Raw genomic sequence first — 20,539 nt, 5'->3', positions numbered from 1 at the left:
CAACTATATTCCAACTGACCTACTGAGGACAGCTGGCACTATGTTGATGATGTTGCACTCATCTCACAGTCTTTCAGTGAGAAAGTGGTGGCCAAGAACCTGCAGATCTCACTTGACAGACTCTCAGATTGGTACAGTGATTGGTGAATAGCCCTCAATACCAGCAAGACCACAGCAACACTGTTCACGAGGAGGCACATCAAGGTGTCAGAATTCTCACACGTGTACTCATTATATATATATATATATATATATATATATATATATATATATATATATATATATATATATATATATATATATATATAATCCAGTGGGAAAACATTACTGCCTATCTGGGTGTCACCTTAGACACAAAGCTCAGCACACATAGGCACTCAACAGCAAGCTGGAGTGTAAGGGTCTTTTTTTAGTGTAGTGACCAACAACCTGTAGGGGCGCTAGGCCGCACATAGCGAGTGGGCGTGCCGAGGTCTCCCAGAGCCCTTGAGTCAACAGCTGCGCAGAGCGGGGCTGGTCTCGCTGGAGGGTCACGTTCTCCCTTCTCTTAATTTTTACTTTCAAACAGCTGCAACAAGCAGAGGAAAACACATGCAGCAAACTTCAAGGTTAGTAAATTAGTAAAGCAGACTGCAATCACAGGTGATGTAGGCTGTTGAAGATATATATTTTAAATGTTTAACACGAAACACAGTTGCGTAGCGTTAAGCTCAGCCTTCAGCTTCCGAGTTTCTGATTCCAGGGAAGTGGCGAGCCAACTTCCAGCAATGAGATTGCAAGGGATCTGCAGAAAACGTTATACTCACCGCACCTACCTGTTGGTGAAAGGCAAAAGAGACTGAAGTCTCCGTGCAGTGACTATTTATTACCTCCGGAGGCGGGACCGAGGACGTCACTTCACGGAGCGCCCTATCGGCAGCTTTGATATAAAATGGTCAGTAAATACCTGACAAGCAGGCATATCCGAAAAGTATTGTTTTGGTGGTCATCTTCGAATTGAAAGGGAACGTTAACTGAGTAACGTTTCCAGAGCCTCGGCAAGACGTTACTGTGTTAACGTTTCCCTTGTGAGACCAGGTTGATACATGTATATACACAGTGCAGTCCGCTTATAAGAATCACATCCGTCTTGGGTGTTTTGATTTTTATAAGCAGACCGATATGATTACTGTGGTGCAGAATCAAATTTAGCATGAGAATGATAAGAGATTGTTCCCTGGCTGCAGGGTAACGGGTTGACCACTAGATGTCACGAGTGCCCGCATGTATGCACCCCCACGAAAAATCCACAGCTGCTTTCCTTAAAGAATTATAATTGGTCAATTGGTTAACTGCTTGTTAAAGTTAATCACACCTCGATAGAAATGGGTATAGAGGCGTAAGGAAGCAGAAGTAAAAAAAAGAAACCAAAACTCGAGTAAGTGTTTGTTCCACACAAAGCACTGTTAGTTAGTGCTCCAGCTGAGAGCTAGATTTATTAGGCTTCCAAGCCGTAGGCTGGGGAAGCCTATTGTTTTTGTTAGGATTATTATTATTATTATTATTATTACACTATGTAACACAATTTTTGTTCCTGGGTAGTAAGTGTTATTTCCTAATTGCTTATGCCTCAAAAGTATAGAAAATGGCTATTATTCCCCACAAACTTTGCTTTTGTGACCAGGACAGTGATATTTTGAAATTTACCTATTTCCAATGAGAAAACGGGAGAATTTGTGTCTTTTCGTTCACATAAAGTCAGAAAAAAACAACATATGAATCCAAATTAACACTTGAAATGTATTTGCTTACGATTGTAAGTTGCCCTGGATAAGGGCGTCTGCTAAGAAATAAATAATAATAATAATAAAGTAATACAAAAATGACTACAAAAGATTTAGAAGTGAGTAGTTTTTCGAGATTTACGATTATACTGTAAATCACTTTCACGAATCAGCCCCCAAATGTAGTCTCCCATCATGTTCTCGTTATACTGTCCTTGGTAGCGGCGTTCAAAGTCTAGTATATCCTGGTGGAAGCGCTCGCCTTGCTCCTCCGAGTACGCTCCCATGTTCTCCTTGAATTTATCAAGATGAGCATCAAGGATATGGACTATGAGGGACATCCTACAGCCCATTGTGCCGTAGTTCTTCATCGAGTCTCAACCAGCTCCACATAGTTTTCGGCCTTGTGATTGCCCAGGAAGCCCCGAACCACTGCGACAAAGCTGTTCCAAGCCGCTTTCTCCTTACTAGTGAGCTTCTTGGGGAATTCATTGCACTCCAGGATCTTCTTTATCTGTGGTCCGACGAAGACACCGGCTTTGACCTTTGCCTCAGACAGCTTAGGGAAGAAGTCTTGAAGGTACTTGAAGGCTGCCGACTCCTTATCTAGAGCTCTGACAAATTGTTTCATAAGGCCCAATTTGATGTGCAGTGGTGGCATCAGCACCTTCCGGGGGTCCACCAGTGGCTCCCACTTGACGTTGTTCCTCCCCACAGAGAACTCAGTCCGCTGTGGCCAGTCCCGCCTGTGGTAGTGCGCCTTGGTGTCCCTGCTGTCCCAAAGGCAAAGATAGCAGGGAAACTTGGTAAAACCGCCTTGGAGACCCATCAGGAATGCCACCATTTTGAAGTCTCAAAATGCGTCTGCCGGATGCTTGCAGCCCCTTGATGCCATCTCAGAAAAATGCAGATATGTATCCACTTAGGCAGCTGGAACTAAACTGAACTGGTGGGCTTAAGGCCCCTGTATTTATAGTACTATTTATATTACTGGGAAGTTCTAGAAGTTACTCCAAGTTTACTCAGCACTGAATCTATCTGGAATGTTCTGGAAAATAGGTAAATTTCAAAATATCATTGTCCTGGTCACAAAAGCAAAGTTTGTGGGGAATAATAGCCATTTTCTATACTTTTGAGGCATAAGCAATTAGGAAATAACACTTACTACCCAGGAACAAAAAAAAAAAAAAAAAATTGTTACACGGTGCTGTTATTATTATTATTATTATTATTATTATTATTATTATTATTATTATTATTATTATTATTATTATTCTGCCAAAACATGCTCAAAAACTCATGAAATTCGGTACACTGGTAGATGCCTATGGATGTTAGTCGGTGATATTCAGCAAATTTGCGCAAGTCACATAGTTCGGCAGCCATATTGGATTTTGCGGAATTTGTTAAAATGCCTATGTATCGGAAACCGCTTACTGCAGAGTTCTGAAAATTGCTGTACATGTTGAGGGATAGTCCATGATTAACTGTTGTTAATATGAAGCTGATTGGTTCTGTGGTTTGGCAACCACATTGATTAATGACATAAAATTACCATAAAAATATAAAATCATCAAAATTCAAACATCTTCTTCTCTGAAACCGCTTATACGATTGAAACAAAAATTGGAATAAAACATCTCAGGATGGTGATACTGTTACGCTTGTTCGAGGGAAGTTGCTACTGTGAAAATCATGGCGTCCACGCTGCATGACATCATCAACATACGCAACTGGCTATAAAACTGCATATAACTTCTTATCGGCTGCACTAAAACGCACAAAATTTGACACGGATGTTGAGGACTATGTGATGTTGTGTCATGGTCAATATGGCGGCCTTTGGTCACATGATGTGGCAGCCATCTTGGATTTTATGAAAAGTTTGGACAATATTCAAAAGTCTTCTTCTCATGAACGGTAAATAGTATAGCTACTTAAGGAAAAATGGATCGGTCACATGGTGTGGCAGCTATGTATCTTAAACAACAACTCCTCATGAGCCCTTTGGCCGATTGATGTGAATCTTGGTTATACGTTACCTTTGTACTGTCCTCTAAAAGAATTAGTCAGGAAAAGTTCCTACATCACCAAACATGACCGCCATGAGCCAATCAATATGGGCAACATGCCAGTTTCACCAATTTTTTACCCTGAAACGACACATTCCCACCACTAGTGGCAGCTGTTAACATGGAAACGCGAGTACAGTCTTGGAAAAAAAAAAAAAAATTTAAAGCAGCCATTTTTCCCTGGTGTCTAGCCGATCAGTTTCACTAACTGGTGTAACTTAAACCACAGTAAATACACTGGAAAGCCTGATATTTTACACACACTACAGTATAAAAAGACACATACTGTAATCTAAGAATTATTTTTTTTTGAAAAACTTTTGTAGCTGCATCAGCGCTGGGAAAAAAAATGCAGCACACGCACACGCACACGCACACGCACGCGCGCACACACACAACTTAAAAAGGAACCGTCAAAGCTGCTGCCCAGCCTGACCTTAAAGGACCTGTGCTGTATTGTGTTCGTCATTTGTTTTGTTTATATTTTATTTTCGCTCTGTGAGCAAAGTGTTTGTTTAACCTTTTATTTTGTTATTTAATAAACTAACTTTGCCTGCAATAATGCCTCTTTGTTTTTTGGTATGTGTTTCTAGTATAAACCTACCGTCACAATGTATTGACAAGTCAATGGGAAAATTCAAAGTCTCGATATAAGTTATACGCAGTTTGTAAAACTTATGAACAAATTCGTTTTATTAAAGCTACCATGAATATAATTTCGGCAGAATGTTAATATATGGCAGGTGTCAGTTACGTTGTACCGTTTATTTTAATTATATTAAGGTGTATGTGTAGGGCTGTGTTTATAGATAAATCGGTTGATTCAATAGTATCTACATACGGAATTCAAGTGAATGTGTATACTGTACTGACAAAAATACTTACTGATATCTACAGCGATATTTTGGTTATTTGTATTTTGTGGAAAAACAAAACGTTTTAAAAAAACAATTTTATACTATAAATAAATGATTGTAACATATAATTTAAACTGGTATCATTGCAGATATACCTACCTTTGCACAATGTAACAAACTGGACCGTCAACAATATCGGCTTCCTGTTTAACTGAAGTGTACAGAACTCTAAACTGTAAACTAAAACCTAGAAATTATAACTAAACTGGAACACGACTGTGGGTTTTAAACACGTCTAAACGGTTACATTTTGTTACACTGTGTTCCAATTTAAAAATGCGCGCCAAGAGGAAACAAAAGACAAACCGCAGCAGAACAGCGCCAAACCAGAAACAGCGGGAAGGGAATGATACAGCCAATCAGAGACAGGCAAATGAAATTCTGCACGCCCTCATCCACTATGACGTCTTTTACATGCTAACAAGTATCGCACCGTTTTGTCCAATCACGAATGAGCCAGTGTGTATAAATAGCAGGAGAGCACCCTCGCATTTATTGTTGTAGTATTTTTAACTATAGTGAAGATGTCTGGAAGAGGAAAGACCGGCGGTAAAGCCCGTGCTAAGGCAAAGACTCGCTCCTCCAGGGCAGGACTGCAGTTCCCAGTCGGTCGTGTTCACAGACTGCTGCGGAAGGGAAACTATGCCCAGCGCGTCGGCGCTGGAGCCCCGGTCTATCTGGCCGCTGTGCTCGAGTACCTGACTGCTGAAATCCTGGAGCTGGCCGGGAACGCCGCCCGGGACAACAAGAAAACCAGAATCATCCCGCGTCACCTGCAGCTCGCTGTCCGCAACGACGAGGAGCTCAACAAGCTGATGGGAGGCGTCACCATCGCTCAGGGCGGAGTGCTGCCCAACATCCAGGCCGTGCTGCTGCCCAAGAAAACCGAGAAGCCAGCCAAGAAGTAAATCACTCGGACACCGCTTTTAAGATCTTCTAAAACCCCAAAGGCTCTTTTAAGAGCCACCCACTTTTTTCTATAAAAGCGCATCGAATCGGTTTCTGTTTACTGTCTGAATAATACCAAATGGTGAAAATTGAAGCAATAAATAGTGTGTGTGTGTGTGTCAGTGCAGCGTTACCATGTATCTGTCTGTAGCGATATCAAACACAGGCCTTGCCGCAGCGGGTGTAGCTGATGTTCCCCACATCAATGCCACGTTCTTTGCAAAGGAACAATATGATACAATATCAATTTACAGGCTTCCTTAGTTTTCAAGCGAGCTACATTAAAACACGCTTCCAGTTTGAAATCCACCCCTCCCGTGTTTTTTGTTTAAATTGCTGTGATGTACACTCACTCTTGCGTCCAGAAAAGTGTCCATTCAGGAAATTGTATTTTTATTTTCTGTGGATGTTTATTTTAGTTTTCAAGTCTGATTTATAGTTTTTAAATGGGGCTATTTTCTTTAGTGTTACGGGTACATGTTTAGTTTATGAATTTTCATAAACAAGTTGCTTGTCTATTGACCGTTTTTCCGTAACAATTTTAAACAGACTGCTTAATTTGAATTAAATGTATTTCTTAATACTGGGGATAAGCAATCTTTTCCTGAATGACTATACTGTATTAAAAAAAGGCGCCAACAGCTCAGAAACAATGACTGCTTAACAGAATGCGCGCAGAATTCAAATGTTCCAATCAATCATTGAGAATCTGGAATATAACCAATGAGGAACATAAACCCGCCCTAATGTGTCACAGCCTATCAGGACAGCTCGGTTCCTCTATATAGTCTCTGGTATCGGCTGCGTGTATTACTTTGTACAGTTTTTCATACTGTGTAGAAGAGTTTGAAGATGGCACGAACCAAGCAGACCGCTCGTAAGTCCACCGGTGGAAAGGCTCCCAGGAAGCAGCTCGCTACCAAGGCTGCCCGAAAGAGCGCTCCCGCTACCGGCGGCGTGAAGAAACCTCACCGCTACAGGCCTGGGACTGTGGCTCTGAGGGAGATCCGCCGCTATCAGAAATCCACCTAGCTGCTGATCCGCAAGCTGCCCTTCCAGCGGCTGGTCAGAGAAATCGCTCAGGATTTCAAGACCGACCTGCGCTTCCAGAGCTCCGCTGTGATGGCGCTGCAAGAGGCTAGCGAGGCTTACCTGGTCGGGCTCTTTGAGGACACCAACCTGTGTGCCATTCACGCCAAGAGAGTCACCATCATGCCCAAAGACATCCAGCTGGCCCGCCGCATCCGTGGAGAACGCGCTTAAACTGCAAAACCCTTAAAACAGCGAAACCCAAAGGCTCTTTTCAGAGCCACCCACTTCTCTGAAAGTGTTATATTCCAATAATTAAATAAAACAGCTGTCGTTTACACGGTAAGTGTTCGTAATTGGAGCATGTTAACTATATTACAAGTGCTTTTCAGTTTTTATTCCCAACATTGTGTTTCTTTTAGAACCATAAAAAAAATACCTATATAGACAGACCACATTTTAGACCAAAATAAAAATCGGATATCCAGATATGAAAGAAAGGCCGTTAATATCCTTAATCAGTTTCATCGTCGTTATACTTAATTAGGTAGCGATTTGTTTATTCTATTACACTATTAGAAACTGCGTGCTAAAACATCACAGGAGTGCCACGTTTATTACAGGCGGAATTTCGGGTTGAGTTCAGCTTGTTCGATGTGTAACAGGAACAGGTTTTAGTCTTTTGAAATCAATTTGTTTTATTTTTCTGTCCTCGCATCTTGGCTGACAGACTGTAGGGATGGTGGCGTTTGCTTTGTGGTGTTTTTTTCTTTTATTTCTCCCCAAGCAGTATTTATATCAAATAAACTAACAATAGTTGCATGGGTCAGATACATAAAATTAAATATATAGCTATACGTACAGACTACCTTAAATTAAGGGTATGTTTGTTGCAGTTTGCCAGTACAGTTGTCGATTTTAGGGCCTTCTACGCTACATACCCGAACTCGAGAACCGTACTCAAAAACGGGTTAATTAATCCAGATCAACGCGTCCAGTTCCTAGCAGCGCACTGAACAGTGGAAATGAATACGATAGTATCCCACCATGCAGTTTCATTTTAAAATGTGTTGTGTCCATATTAATAGAGGTGCATACTGCTAAAAAAAAAAAAAAAAAAAAAGCAAATGCGCGCGCACAGAAGAAGGGCTTGAAGTTTTCATGTTATATTTCTAATCAGATGACATCCCCATCACTACTCAGAAAAACGCAGGAGCATCTCCTGATACTGTATGAAGTGAATGATTATTAAATGAATTTAAATTCTTCCTTGATATTGTGGGTGGCTCTGAAAAGAGCCTTTGTGTTCAAATGTAGCCGATGGAAATCCTTAACCTCCGAATCCGTACAGAGTGCGACCCTGGCGCTTCAGCGCATACACCACGTCCATAGCGGTGACGGTCTTTCTCTTGGCGTGCTCAGTGTAGGTGACGGCATCCCGGATCACATTCCCTTATACCTGAAAATCTGACTAATATTAAAAAATGTGACGTTTCCGAATCTAACATGAAATACTGAACAACTGCATTATGGCTTCTACAGACTTATATACAATGCCATTTCGTAGTTCATTTGATTACATAATGTGAAATAAAAAATCTAAATGATATTAATTATTTTAAAGGGGTTTCAAACATAGAATTCGAGGTAATGCAACACCTTTTGCCACAGCTGTACCTGCGGGGCGCCGCCATGTTTCACCGTCTGTTCGACCGAGAAAGCGGAACACGTTCCACGGCGGGACATTTCGCCACATCGCCTTGTGTATTCAGGAAAAAAACTGCTCTCTTTAGAAAGATGTGTTGGCTCTGAAAAGAGCCTTTGGGTTCATTGTTACATCGTCGCTTTAACTGCTCACTTCTTTTTAGGAGCCGCCTTCTTCGCTGCGGGTTTAGCTGCCTTGGTCACCTTTTTAGGTTTAGGCGCTGCCTTCGCTTTCTTCGGGCTCTTCTTTGCGACCTTTTTAGGCTTGGCAGCCGCTTTCTTCGGGCTCTTGGGCGCCTTCTTCACAGCTTTCGGTTTCTTCGCTTTCGTAGGAGTCTTCTTGGGTGTCGCTGCTTTCTTTGCCGAAACCTTTTTCGTTGTTTTCTTGACAACCGCTTTCTTTGCCGCTGGTTTCTTGGGAGCTGCCTTCTTCTTGGCCGCCTTCTCCTTGGCTTCAGCCGCCTTTTTGTTGAGCTTGAAGGAGCCCGAGGCGCCGGTGCCCTTGGTCTGTAGCAGGGTCTCCTTGGTCACCAGGCTCTTGAGGGCTCTATTGACGAGGGAGTTGTTCTTCTCCACATCGTAGCCGCCGGCCTGCAGGATCTTCTTGAGCGCCGCCACGGACAGCCCGCTGCGCTCCTTGGAGGCAGACACAGCCTTGACGATGAGCTCCGACACGCTGGGACCCGATTTCTTGGGCTTGGCCGCGGTCTTCTTCTTGGGAGCTTTAGCCGGAGCAGGGGCGGCTGGTGCTGGAGCAATTTCTGCCATTTTTACTGTTTAAACACGACAAAAACGAACGCGTAATACTGGACTGTTTTGTATATCACAGAATGTGAGCAGAAAGGCGGAGAGCGGAACTTATCCACATGATGAGAACCGTGTAGACTCAACTGACCCGCAGGCAACATTCTCATTATGAAAACGCCCTGTCTTGTGTTTTCTACCCGCACAAAGTATACAATTTGATAATGAAATACGAACAAATATACACAAACAACCGAGGTTATCAAAACAGAAGTGTTGAGTTTACAATAAAACTTATTCTTTGACCGGGAACTTTGCTGCATTTCTAATTGAGGTGACCAAAACTGCACTATCCTCCAGCGAAAACAATCTGCTCGCTCAGTACTTTGCTACATGTTTTTAATATAAAATGACAATTGTGTTATTTAAAGTAACTGTGTGATTGGTTTCACAAACGAGAAGGCTATCCAAACACAATTTCATAAGTTTGAAGCGTGAAGTTTGTAAAACTGGACATTTAATCACCTTTATGTGAGGCGCGGTTAACACACTGCAGCACGCACTGCCGGAACATCCCATTGTAATCGATTGGGAGAATTACTTTGTTGAATTGTATGATTTCTCTTATCCCTGACCCACACTTCTTAAAACAATGTAAGGACCCTGGCATCACCACAGCATTCTCTGAGTAGTTTATATATTTCATTCGTGGTGTATTTCATACGCAATGCCACCTCTGTCTCCTGGTGAGGAAAAAAAAAAGTTTTTTTCACACTGTGTGTGTGTTTCTATAAACATGTGTTTGCCTCTGCAGAAATACAGCTGTAATACGAAAGGAAATGCATAACCATTATGTAGGAAAACAATTGTGAAACAACTTATTTTGTATCAGGTTAAAGTACAATTCAATAAATAACTCTACATTCGCGTTGTTAATCAGCGACACTGTGCAGTGAATGCGCGTCAGCAGTTTCGTGCTTAACCCGCGCTCACAGACACGGCTCAGTGGTGGGCGGGTCTCATGTGTGCGCGCTCTTCTTTGCTGGCTACATTTTCAATCAGGTCCGGTCTGTGCGTATATAATTGAACCTCAGCCCAAGTTTCAAGTATTCTGTTAATTTTATAATATACAGCTGTAAGATGTCTGGAAGAGGCAAAGGTGGTAAAGGACTCGGGAAAGGAGGCGCCAAGCGTCATCGGAAAGTGCTCCGTGATAACATCCAGGGCATCACCAAGCCTGCTATCCGCCGCCTGGCTCGCCGCGGAGGAGTGAAGCGAATCTCCGGGCTGATCTATGAAGAGACCCGCGGGGTGTTGAAGGTGTTTCTGGAGAATGTGATCCGGGATGCCGTCACCTACACTGAGCACGCCAAGAGAAAGACCGTCACCGCCATGGATGTGGTGTATGCTCTGAAGCGCCAGGGTCGCACTCTGTACGGATTCGGAGGTTAAAGATTTTCATCGGCTACATTTGAACACAAAGGCTCTTTTCAGAGCCACCCACAATATCAAGCAAGAATTTAAATCCATGTAGTAATTTTTATACATATCTATGTAAACTCTAAATTCCAGTTTTTTATTTGTGTGTGTGTGTGTATGTATATGTGTGTGTGTGTGTGTGTGTATATATATATATATATATATATGCGTTTTGGAAGTTTCGTTTAAAGAGTTTGCATTGATAAAGTACTAACGACCTCATTTAATTATTGTAGTATGTTGGTCTAAACTAAGGAAAGAGGTATTGTTTTAGAAATTTGCGCAGCTTTAAGCAAAAACACCGCTGTTTCTCAACATTAACAAACTGCTGATCTCGCATCAATAGCAGTGTATTGATTGGAGATACCTTCCAGCCCTCCTTACGCCGAGAGGCTGCCTGTCACCGGGGGGATGCGTTGCTCAGATGCACGGGATTCTACAGCGGGGTGTCGTGGCCGAGTGGGTAAGAGATGGACTGGAAATCATTGGGGTCTCACCGCGCAGGTTCCTTTTGTATAGTTTAATCTCATTCAAACCGTAGATAGGATGTGTAGGAATGTTTTTCATGTGGGCACAAATCTGAGCCTGTCTCACTGAACCTCATCCAGAGGATACTCGAGTTAAAACAGACACGGTGGGCTAAAAATCTACAGCGATATTTTGGTTATTTGTATTTTGTGGAAAAACAAAACGTTTTAAACTATTAAAACGTTTAAAACTATTTTATACTTTTATTAAATGATTGTAACATATAATTTAAACTGGTATCATTGCAGATATACATACCTTTGCACAATGTAACAAACTGGACCGTCAACGATATCGGCTTCCTGGTTAACTAAAGTGCACAGAACTCTAAACTGTAAACTAAAACCTAGAAATTATAACTAAACTCGAACATGACTGTGGGGCAGTGTGGTTTTAAACACGTCTAAAAGGTTACATTTTGTTACACTGTGTTCCAATTTAAAAATGAGGAGCCAAGACGAAAACAAAAGACAAACAGCAGCAGAACAGCGCCAAACCAGAAACAGCGGGAAGGGAATGATACAGCCAATCAGAGACAGGCAAATAAAATTCTGCCCCCCCTCATCCGCTATGACGTTGTTAACATTCTAACAAGTATTGCACCGTTTTGTCCAATCACGAATGAGCCAGTGTGTATAAAAAGCAGGAGAGCAACCTCGCATTTCTTGTTGTAATATTCTTAACTATAGTGAAGATGTCTGGAAGAGGAAAGACCGGCGGTAAAGCCCGTGCTAAGGCAAAGACTCGCTCCTCCAGGGCAGGACTGCAGTTCCCAGTCGGCCGTGTTCACAGGCTGCTGCGGAAGGGAAACTATGCCCAGCGTGTCGGCGCTGGAGCCCCGGTCTATCTGGCCGCTGTGCTCGAGTACCTGACTGCTGAAATCCTGGAGCTGGCCGGGAACGCCGCCCGGGACAACAAGAAAACCAGAATCATCCCGCGTCACCTGCAGCTCGCTGTCCGCAACGACGAGGAGCTCAACAAGCTGATGGGAGGCGTCACCATCGCTCAGGGCGGAGTGCTGCCCAACATCCAGGCCGTGCTGCTGCCCAAGAAAACCGAGAAGCCAGCCAAGAAGTAAATCACTCGGACACCGCTTTTAAGATCTTCTAAAACCCCAAAGGCTCTTTTAAGAGCCACCCACTTTTTTCTATAAAAGCGCATCGAATCGGTTTCTGTTTACTGTCTGAATAATACCAAATGGTGAAAATTGAAGCAATAAATAGTGTGTGTGTTAGTGCAGCGTTACCATGTATCTGTCTGTAGCGATATCAAACACAGGCCTTGCCGCAGCGGGTGTAGCTGATGTTCCCCCCATCAATGCCACGTTCTTTGCAAAGGAACAATATGATACAATATCAATTTACAGGTTTCCTTAGTTTTCAAGCGAGCTACATTGAAACATGCTTCCAGTTTGAAATCCACCCTCTCCCGTGTTTTTTGTTTAAATTGCGGTGATGTACACTCACTCTTGCGTCCAGAAAAGTGTCCATTCAGGAAATTGTAGTTTTATTTTCTGTGGTTATTTATTTTAGTTTTCAAGTGTGATTTATAGTTTTTAAATGGGGCTATTTTCTTTAGTGTTACGGGTACATGTTTAGTTTATGTATTTTCATAAACAAGTTGCTTGTCTATTGACCGTTTTTCCGTAACAATTTTAAACAGACTGCTTAATTTGAATTATATGTATTTCTTAATACTGGGGATAAGCAATGTTTTCCTGAATGACTATACTGTATTAAAAAAAAGGCGCCAACAGCTCAGAAACAATGACTGCTTAACAGAATGCGCGCAGAATTCAAATGTTCTAATCAATCATTGAGAATCTGGAATATAACCAATGAGGAAAATAAACCCGCCCTAATGTCTCACAGCCTATCAGGACAGCGCAGTTCCTCTATATAGTCTGTGGTGTCGGCTGCGTGAATTACTTTGTACAGTTTTTCATACTGTGTACAAGAGTTTAACGATGGCAAGAACCAAGCAGACCGCTCGTAAGTCCACCGGTGGAAAGGCTCCCAGGAAGCAGCTCGCTACCAAGGCTGCCCGAAAGAGCGCTCCCGCTACCGGCGGCGTGAAGAAACCTCACCGCTACAGGCCTGGGACTGTGGCTCTGAGGGAGATCCGCCGCTATCAGAAATCCACCGAGCTGCTGATCCGCAAGCTGCCCTTCCAGCGGCTGGTCAGAGAAATCGCTCAGGATTTCAAGACCGACCTGCGCTTCCAGAGCTCCGCTGTGATGGCGCTGCAAGAGGCTAGCGAGGCTTACCTGGTCGGGCTCTTTGAGGACACCAACCTGTGTGCCATTCACGCCAAGAGAGTCACCATCATGCCCAAAGACATCCAGCTGGCCCGCCGCATCCGTGGAGAACGCGCTTAAACTGCAAAACCCTTAAAACAGCGAAACCCAAAGGCTCTTTTCAGAGCCACCCACTTCTCTGAAAGTGTTATATTCCAGTAATTAAATAAAACTGCTGTCGTTTACACGGTAAGTGTTCGTAATTGGAGCATGTTAACTATATTACAAGTGCTTTTCAGTTTTTATTCCCAACATTGTGTTTCTTTTAGAACCATAAAAAAAATACCTATATAGACAGACCACATTTTAGACCAAAATAAAAATCGGATATCCAGATATGAAAGAAAGGCCGTTAATATCCTTAATCAGTTTCATCGTCGTTATACTTAATTAGGTAGCGATTTGTTTATTCTATTACACTATTAGGAACTGCGTGCTAAAACATCACAGGAGTGCCACGTTTATTACAGGCGGAATTTCGGGTTGAGTTCAGCTTGTTCGATGTGTAACAGGAACAGGTTTTAGTCTTTTGAAATCAATTTGTTTTATTTTTCTGTCCTCGCATCTTGGCTGACAGACTGTAGGGATGGTGGCGTTTGCTTTGTGGTGTTTTTTTTCTTTTATTTCTCCCCAAGCAGTATTTATATCAAATAAACTAACAATAGTTGCATGGGTCAGATACATAAAATTAAATATATAGCTATACGTACAGACTACCTTAAATTAAGGGTACGTTTGTTGCAGTTTGCCAGTACAGTTGTCGATCTTAGGGCCTGTCTACGCTACATAACCGAACTCGAGAACCGTACTCAAAAACGGGTTAATTAATAGAGCTCAACGCGTCCAGTTCCTAGCAGCGCATTGAACAGTGGACATGAATTGATAGTATCCCACCATGCAACTTCATTTTAAAGTGTTATGTCCATATTAAGAGGTGCATACTGCTAAATAAAAGAAATACAAGTATTTTTGGGGAAAGAAAAGTAAATGCGCGCGCACAAGTATGGATTGAAGTTTTCATGTTATATTTCTAATCAGATGACATCCCCATCACTACTCAGAAAAACGCAGGAGCAACTCCTGATAATGTATAAAGTGAATGATTACTAAATGAATTTGAAGTCTTTCTTGATATTGTGGGTGGCTCTGAAAAGAGCCTTTGTGTTCAAATGTATCCGATGAAAATCCTTAACCTCCGAATCCGTACAGAGTGCGACCCTGGCGCTTCAGCGCATACACCACATCCATAGCGGTGACGGTCTTTCTCTTGGCGTGCTCAGTGTAGGTGACAGCATCCCGGATCACATTCTCCAGAAACACCTTCAACACCCCGCGGGTCTCTTCATAGATCAGCCCGGAGATTCGCTTCACTCCTCCGCGGCGAGCCAGGCGGCGGATAGCAGGCTTGGTGATGCCCTGGATGTTATCACGAAGCACTTTGCGATGACGCTTGGCGCCTCCTTTCCCAAGCCCTTTGCCGCCTTTGCCTCTTCCAGACATCTCGTAGCTATGTATTATAAAGTTAATACAATACTTAAAACATCGGCTGAGGTTCTTTTACATCAGCACAGACCGGACCTGATTGAAAAAGAAGCCAGCAAAGAAGAGCGCGCACACATCAGACCCGCCCACCACTGAGCCGTGTCTGTGAGCGCGGGTTATCCACGAAACTGCTGACGCGCATTCACTGCACAGTGTCGCTGATTAACAACGCGAATGTGGAGTTATTTATTGAATTGTACTTTAACCTGATTCAAAATAAGTTGTTTCACATTGTTTTCCTACATAATGGTTATGCATTTCCCTTCGTATTACAGTTGTATTTTTGCAGAGGCAAACACATGTTTACACACACACACACACTTTTTTCTCACCAGGAGACAGAAATACACCACCTATTAAATATTTAAAATACTCAGAGAATGCTGTGGTGATGCCAGGGTCCTTACATTGTTTTAAAAAGTGGGGGTCAGGGATAAGAGAAATCATACAATTCAATAAAGTAATTCTCCCAATCGATTACAATGGGATGTTCCGGCAGTGCGTGCTGCAGTGTGTTAACCGCGCCTCACATAAAGGTGATTAAATGTCCAGTTTTACAAACCTCACGCTTCAAACTTATGAAATTGTGTTTGGATAGCCTTCTCGTTTGTGAAACCAATCACACAGTTACTTTAAATAACACAATTGTCATTTTATATTAAAAACATGTAGCAAAGTACTGAGCGAGCAGATTGTTTTCGCTGGAGGATAGTGCAGTTTTGGTCACCTCAATTAGAAATGCAGCAAAGTTCCCGGTCAAAGAATAAGTTTTATTGTAAACTCAACACTTCTGTTTTGATAACCTCGGTTGTTTGTGTATATTTGTTCGTATTTCATGATCAAATTGTATATTTTGTGCGGGTAGAAAACACAAGACAGGACGTTTTCATAATGAGCGGGTAGCCTGCGGGTCAGTTGAGTCTATACGGTTCTCAACAAGAGGATAAGTTCCGCTCTCCGCCTTTCTGCTCACATTTTGTGATACACACAAGGTTAGTGTTGCGCGTTTGTATTACTGATAGTTTTCTTTGTGTCCAACACTGTTAGCTATGTCAGAAATTGCTCCAGCACCAGCCGCCCCTGCTCCGGCTAAAGCTCCCAAGAAGAAGACCGCGGCCAAGCCCAAGAAATCGGGTCCCAGCGTGTCGGAGCTGATCGTCAAGGCTGTGTCTGCCTCCAAGGAGCGCAGCGGGCTGTCCGTGGCGGCGCTCAAGAAGATCCTGCAGGCCGGCGGCTACGATGTGGAGAAGAACAACTCCCTCGTCAATAGAGCCCTCAAGAGCCTGGTGACCAAGGAGACCCTGCTACAGACCAAGGGCACCGGCGCCTCGGGCTCCTTCAAGCTCAACAAAAAGGCGACGGAAGCCAAGGAGAAGGCGGCCAAGAAGAAGGCAGCTCCCAAGAAACCAGCGGCAAAGAAAGCGGTTGTCAAGAAAACAACGAAAAAGGTTTCGGCAAAGAAAGCAGCGACACCCAAGAAGACTCCTACGAAAGCGAAGAAACCGAAACCTGTAAAGAAGGCGCCCAAGAGCCCGAAGAAAGCGGCTGCCAAGCCTAAAAAGGTCGTAAAGAAGAGCCCGAAGAAAGCGAAGGCAGCGCCTAAACCTAAAAAGGTGACCAAGGCAGCTAAACCCGCAGCGAAGAAGGCGGCTCCTAAAAAGAAGTGAGCAGTTAAAGCGACGATGTAACAATGAACCCAAAGGCTCTTTTCAGAGCCAACACATCTGTCTAAAAAGAGCAGATTTTTTCCTGAATACACAAGGCGATGTGGTGAAATGTCCCGCCGTGGAACGTGTTCCGCTTTCTCGGTCGAACAGACGGTGAAACATGGCGGCGCCCCGCAGGTACAGCTGTGCCCAAAGGTATTGCATTACTTTGAATTGTGTGATTGAAACACCTTTAAAATACTAAATAAACAAATTTAAATATTTTATTGACATCATGTAACCAAATCAACTACTAAATGATATCGTACAAGTCTATAAGAAGTAATAATGCAGTTGTACAGTATTTCATGTTAGATTCGGAAACGTCACATTTTTCAATATTAGTCAGATTTTCGTCAAGTATATGGAAATCCAGAATGCGACTGTAATTCAACCTGTTAATATAACGATATTCAGCAGATAACCTTTGAGTTTTTAAGAAGCAAAAACTTAATTCTACAGGGTGATGCAAAACGCGTTGCCATTGCAGCACTAGTGATTTCGCTGATGAAAAAACATCACCGAACACAAACACCACCATCCCCACATCGCTGTTAGCCAAGCTGCTAAAACAGAAACACAGAACAAACTGATTTCGAGAAAAGACTCAATCCTGTTCCTGTTGCACGTCGCACAAGCTGAACGTGTCCGAGCCGGTTCACCTCCCGAAATTCCGCCTGTAATAAACGTGGCACTCCTGTGATGTTTTAGCACGCAGTTTCTAATAGTGTAATAGAATAAACAAATCGCTACCTAATTAAGTATAACGACGATGAAACTGATTAAGGATACTAACGGTCTTTCTTTCATATCTGGATATCCGATTTTTATTTTGGTCTAAAATGTGGCCACTCTATCAATCTAGATATTTTTTTGATGTTTCGAAAAGAAACACAATGTTGGGAAGAAAAACCGAAACGCACTTATAATATAATGTTAACATGTTCCAACTGCGAAACTTAAACAATATAACACTTACCGTGTAAACTACAGCTGTTTTATTTAAAATTATTGGAATATAACACTTTCAGAGAAGTGGGTGGCTCTGAAAAGAGCCTTTGGGTTTCACTGTTTTAAGGGTTTTGCAGTTTAAGCGCGTTCTCCACGGATGCGGCGGGCCAGCTGGATGTCTTTGGGCATGATGGTGACTCTCTTGGCGTGAATGGCACACAGGTTGGTGTCCTCAAAGAGCCCGACCAGGTAAGCCTCGCTAGCCTCTTGCAGCGCCATCACAGCGGAGCTCTGGAAGCGCAGGTCGGTCTTGAAATCCTGAGCGATTTCTCTGACCAGCCGCTGGAAGGGCAGCTTGCGGATCAGCAGCTCGGTGGATTTCTGATAGCGGCGGATCTCCCTCAGAGCCACAGTCCCAGGCCTGTAGCGGTGAGGTTTCTTCACGCCGCCGGTAGCGGGAGCGCTCTTTCGGGCAGCCTTGGTAGCGAGCTGCTTCCTGGGAGCCTTTCCACCGGTGGACTTACGAGCGGTCTGCTTGGTTCGTGCCATCTTCAAACTCTTCTACACAGTATGAAAAACTGTACAAAGTAATACACGCAGCCGACACCAGAGACTATATAGAGGAACTGAGCTGTCCTGATAGGCTGTGACACATTAGGGCGGGTTTATGTTCCTCATTGGTTATATTCCAGATTCTCAATGATTGATTGGAACATTTGAATTCTGCGCGCATTCTGTTAAGCAGTCATTGTTTCTGAGCTGTTTGCGCCTTTTTTTTTTAAACACAGTATAGTCATTCAGGAAAAGATGGCTAATTCCCAATATTAAGAAATACTTTCCTTTCAAATTAAGCAGTTTGTGTTTAAAATTGTAACGGAAAAACTCTCAACAATAGACCAGCAATACTTATTTATGACGAGAGAAAATACATAAACCAAACATGTACCCTTGAGACTATCGTTTTTAATAGGGCTATTTTCTTTAATCAGAATTTATATTGTATCATGCTGTTTCTTTGCAAGGAAGGTGGCATTGATGTGGGGAATGTTGGTTACACCGGCTGCGACAAGGCCAGTGTTTGATATGGCTAGAGAGACGTGGTAACGCTGCACTGACACGCACACTATTTATTGCTTCAATTTTCACTATTTGGTATTATTCACAGTAAACAGAAACGGATTCAATGCGCTTTTATAGAAAAAAGTGGGTGGCTCTTAAAAGAGCCTTTGGGGTTTTATAAGATCTTAAAAGCGGCGTCCGAGTGATTTACTTCTTGGCTGGCTTCTCGGTTTTCTTGGGCAGCAGCACGGCCTGGATGTTGGGCAGCACTCCGCCCTGAGCGATGGTGACGCCTCCCATCAGCTTGTTGAGCTCCTCGTCGTTGCGGACAGCGAGCTGCAGGTGACGCGGGATGATTCTGGTTTTCTTGTTGTCCCGGGCGGCGTTCCCGGCCAGCTCCAGGATTTCAGCAGTCAGGTACTCGAGCACAGCGGCCAGATAGACCGGGGCTCCAGCGCCGACACGCTGAGCATAGTTTCCCTTCCGCAGCAGCCTGTGGACACGGCCGACTGGGAACTGCAGTCCTGCCCTGGAGGAGCGAGTCTTTGCCTTAGCACGGGCTTTACCGCCGGTCTTTCCTCTTCCAGACATCTTCACTGTAATTTGGAATAACAATAAAAGCGAGGTTGCTCTCCTGCTCTTTTATACACACCGACTCATTCGTGATTGGACAAAACGGTGCAAAACTTATTATAATATTAAAGACGTCATAGTGGATGAGGGCGTGCAGAATTTCATTTGCCTGTCTCTGATTGGCTGTATCATTCCTTGCCCGCTGTTTCTGGTTTGTCGCTGTTCTGCTGCTGTTTGTCTTTTGTTTTCGTCTTGGCGCCTAAATTTTAACACAGTGTAACAAAATGTAACCGTTTAGAAGTGTTTAAAACCACACTGCCCAGTCATGTTCGAGTTTAGTTATAATTCCTAGGTTTTAGTTTACAGTTTAGAGTTCTGTGCACTTCAGTTAACTAGAAAGTCGATATTGTTGACTGTCCAGTTTGTTTCCATGGTGTAAAGGTCGTTGTATCTACAATGATACTGCATTTAAGAAACCTCATTAAAAGCAAGAGTTTAATTCATTTACTAATCATTCACTTTATACAACATGAGATGCTCTTTGGGTTAGTGTGTTAATTGTATATTTATACATCTGCATAAACTCTAAATTCCAAACAAGTGTATGTGTGTGTGTGTGTGTGTAATATATGTTATATACATACATATATATATATATATATATATATATATATATATATATATATATATATATATATATATGTATGTGCGTTTTGGAAGTTATTAATGCAAACTCTCTTTAAACAAAATAAAGTACAGATAATGTACTAACAAGCTCATTTATTTATTTATGTTTGTGTAAACTAGGGAAAGAGGCATTGTTCTATAAACTTGAACAGTCTTAAGTAAAAACACCGCTACTTCTAAACATCAACTTTTAAACAAAGTGCTGCTATCGCAGAAACAGCAGTGTATTCACGGGGAGGCTGATCAAACTCTTCTAATGTAAACAACAAATGATTGTAACATTATTCAAACTAGTATTATTATTATTATTATTATTATTATTATTATTATTATTATTTATTTCTTAGCAGACGCCCTTACCCAGGGTGATTTACAACAGTTACAAGATATCATGTTATTTTTTACATACAATTACATTATTATTATTTTATACACATTATTTTTACATACAATTACCCATTTATGCTGTTGGGTTTTTACTGGAGCAATCTAGGTAAAGTACCTTGCTCAAGGGTACAGTAGCGGTGCCCCCCACCTGGGA

The 20,539-nt window shown here is 42.6% G+C and overlaps 6 protein-coding genes and 1 pseudogene across 6 annotated transcripts; 4 read left to right on the top strand and 3 right to left on the bottom strand.

Moving 5' to 3' along the window:
- Positions 1 to 5,242: 5,242 nt before the first annotated feature.
- LOC117398946 (uncharacterized) lies at positions 5,243 to 12,321 on the top strand. Its single transcript, XM_059012228.1, has 4 exons — positions 5,243 to 5,657; positions 6,541 to 6,690; positions 9,017 to 9,179; positions 11,811 to 12,321. The coding sequence occupies exons 1-4, from the start codon at positions 5,277 to 5,279 to the stop codon at positions 12,260 to 12,262; spliced, it is 1,146 nt and encodes a 381-aa protein (XP_058868211.1). The 5' UTR covers positions 5,243 to 5,276; the 3' UTR covers positions 12,263 to 12,321.
- LOC131709713 (histone H3-like) lies at positions 6,504 to 7,014 on the top strand (annotated as a pseudogene).
- On the bottom strand, positions 8,530 to 9,240 carry LOC117398916 (histone H1-like). The gene has a single exon (XM_033998018.3). It carries the CDS (start codon positions 9,199 to 9,201, stop codon positions 8,584 to 8,586), a length of 618 nt encoding a protein of 205 aa, XP_033853909.2. The 5' UTR covers positions 9,202 to 9,240; the 3' UTR covers positions 8,530 to 8,583.
- A 796-nt stretch (positions 12,322 to 13,117) lies between the features above and the next one.
- LOC117398931 (histone H3) lies at positions 13,118 to 13,612 on the top strand. Its single transcript, XM_034914422.2, has one exon. The coding sequence runs from the start codon at positions 13,151 to 13,153 to the stop codon at positions 13,559 to 13,561; it is 411 nt and encodes a 136-aa protein (XP_034770313.2). The 5' UTR covers positions 13,118 to 13,150; the 3' UTR covers positions 13,562 to 13,612.
- A 2,378-nt stretch (positions 13,613 to 15,990) lies between these two features.
- On the top strand, positions 15,991 to 16,743 carry LOC117398920 (histone H1-like). Its single transcript, XM_033998022.3, has one exon. The coding sequence runs from the start codon at positions 16,072 to 16,074 to the stop codon at positions 16,687 to 16,689; it is 618 nt and encodes a 205-aa protein (XP_033853913.3). The 5' UTR covers positions 15,991 to 16,071; the 3' UTR covers positions 16,690 to 16,743.
- Positions 16,744 to 17,766: 1,023 nt separating this feature from the next.
- LOC131709712 (histone H3) lies at positions 17,767 to 18,280 on the bottom strand. The gene has a single exon (XM_059012432.1). The coding sequence runs from the start codon at positions 18,226 to 18,228 to the stop codon at positions 17,818 to 17,820; it is 411 nt and encodes a 136-aa protein (XP_058868415.1). The 5' UTR covers positions 18,229 to 18,280; the 3' UTR covers positions 17,767 to 17,817.
- Positions 18,281 to 18,885: 605 nt separating this feature from the next.
- On the bottom strand, positions 18,886 to 19,361 carry LOC117398934 (histone H2A-like). The gene has a single exon (XM_033998035.3). The coding sequence runs from the start codon at positions 19,327 to 19,329 to the stop codon at positions 18,946 to 18,948; it is 384 nt and encodes a 127-aa protein (XP_033853926.2). The 5' UTR covers positions 19,330 to 19,361; the 3' UTR covers positions 18,886 to 18,945.
- Between the last annotated feature and the right edge of the window lie 1,178 nt (positions 19,362 to 20,539).

This window comes from Acipenser ruthenus, chromosome 44 (genome assembly GCF_902713425.1).
Source record: "Acipenser ruthenus chromosome 44, fAciRut3.2 maternal haplotype, whole genome shotgun sequence".
In the NCBI taxonomy this organism is placed as follows: Eukaryota; Metazoa; Chordata; class Actinopteri; order Acipenseriformes; family Acipenseridae; genus Acipenser; species Acipenser ruthenus.
Note: the sequence above shows the minus strand (reverse complement) of the source record. Positions and strands in the feature narration are given on the sequence as shown.

Coding starts and splice junctions, on each gene's coding strand:
- LOC117398946 (XM_059012228.1), top strand. CDS start 5,277: ATGTCTGGAAGAGGAAAGACCGGCGGTAAAGCCCGTGCTAAGGCAAAG. Junction 6,691..9,016: donor ACCGCTACAGGCCTGGGACT/GTGGCTCTGAGG, acceptor TCCACATCGTAG/CCGCCGGCCTGCAGGATCTT. Junction 9,180..11,810: donor AGCCGGAGCAGGGGCGGCTG/GTGCTGGAGCAA, acceptor ATCACGAATGAG/CCAGTGTGTATAAAAAGCAG.
- LOC117398916 (XM_033998018.3), bottom strand. CDS start 9,201: ATGGCAGAAATTGCTCCAGCACCAGCCGCCCCTGCTCCGGCTAAAGCT.
- LOC117398931 (XM_034914422.2), top strand. CDS start 13,151: ATGGCAAGAACCAAGCAGACCGCTCGTAAGTCCACCGGTGGAAAGGCT.
- LOC117398920 (XM_033998022.3), top strand. CDS start 16,072: ATGTCAGAAATTGCTCCAGCACCAGCCGCCCCTGCTCCGGCTAAAGCT.
- LOC131709712 (XM_059012432.1), bottom strand. CDS start 18,228: ATGGCACGAACCAAGCAGACCGCTCGTAAGTCCACCGGTGGAAAGGCT.
- LOC117398934 (XM_033998035.3), bottom strand. CDS start 19,329: ATGTCTGGAAGAGGAAAGACCGGCGGTAAAGCCCGTGCTAAGGCAAAG.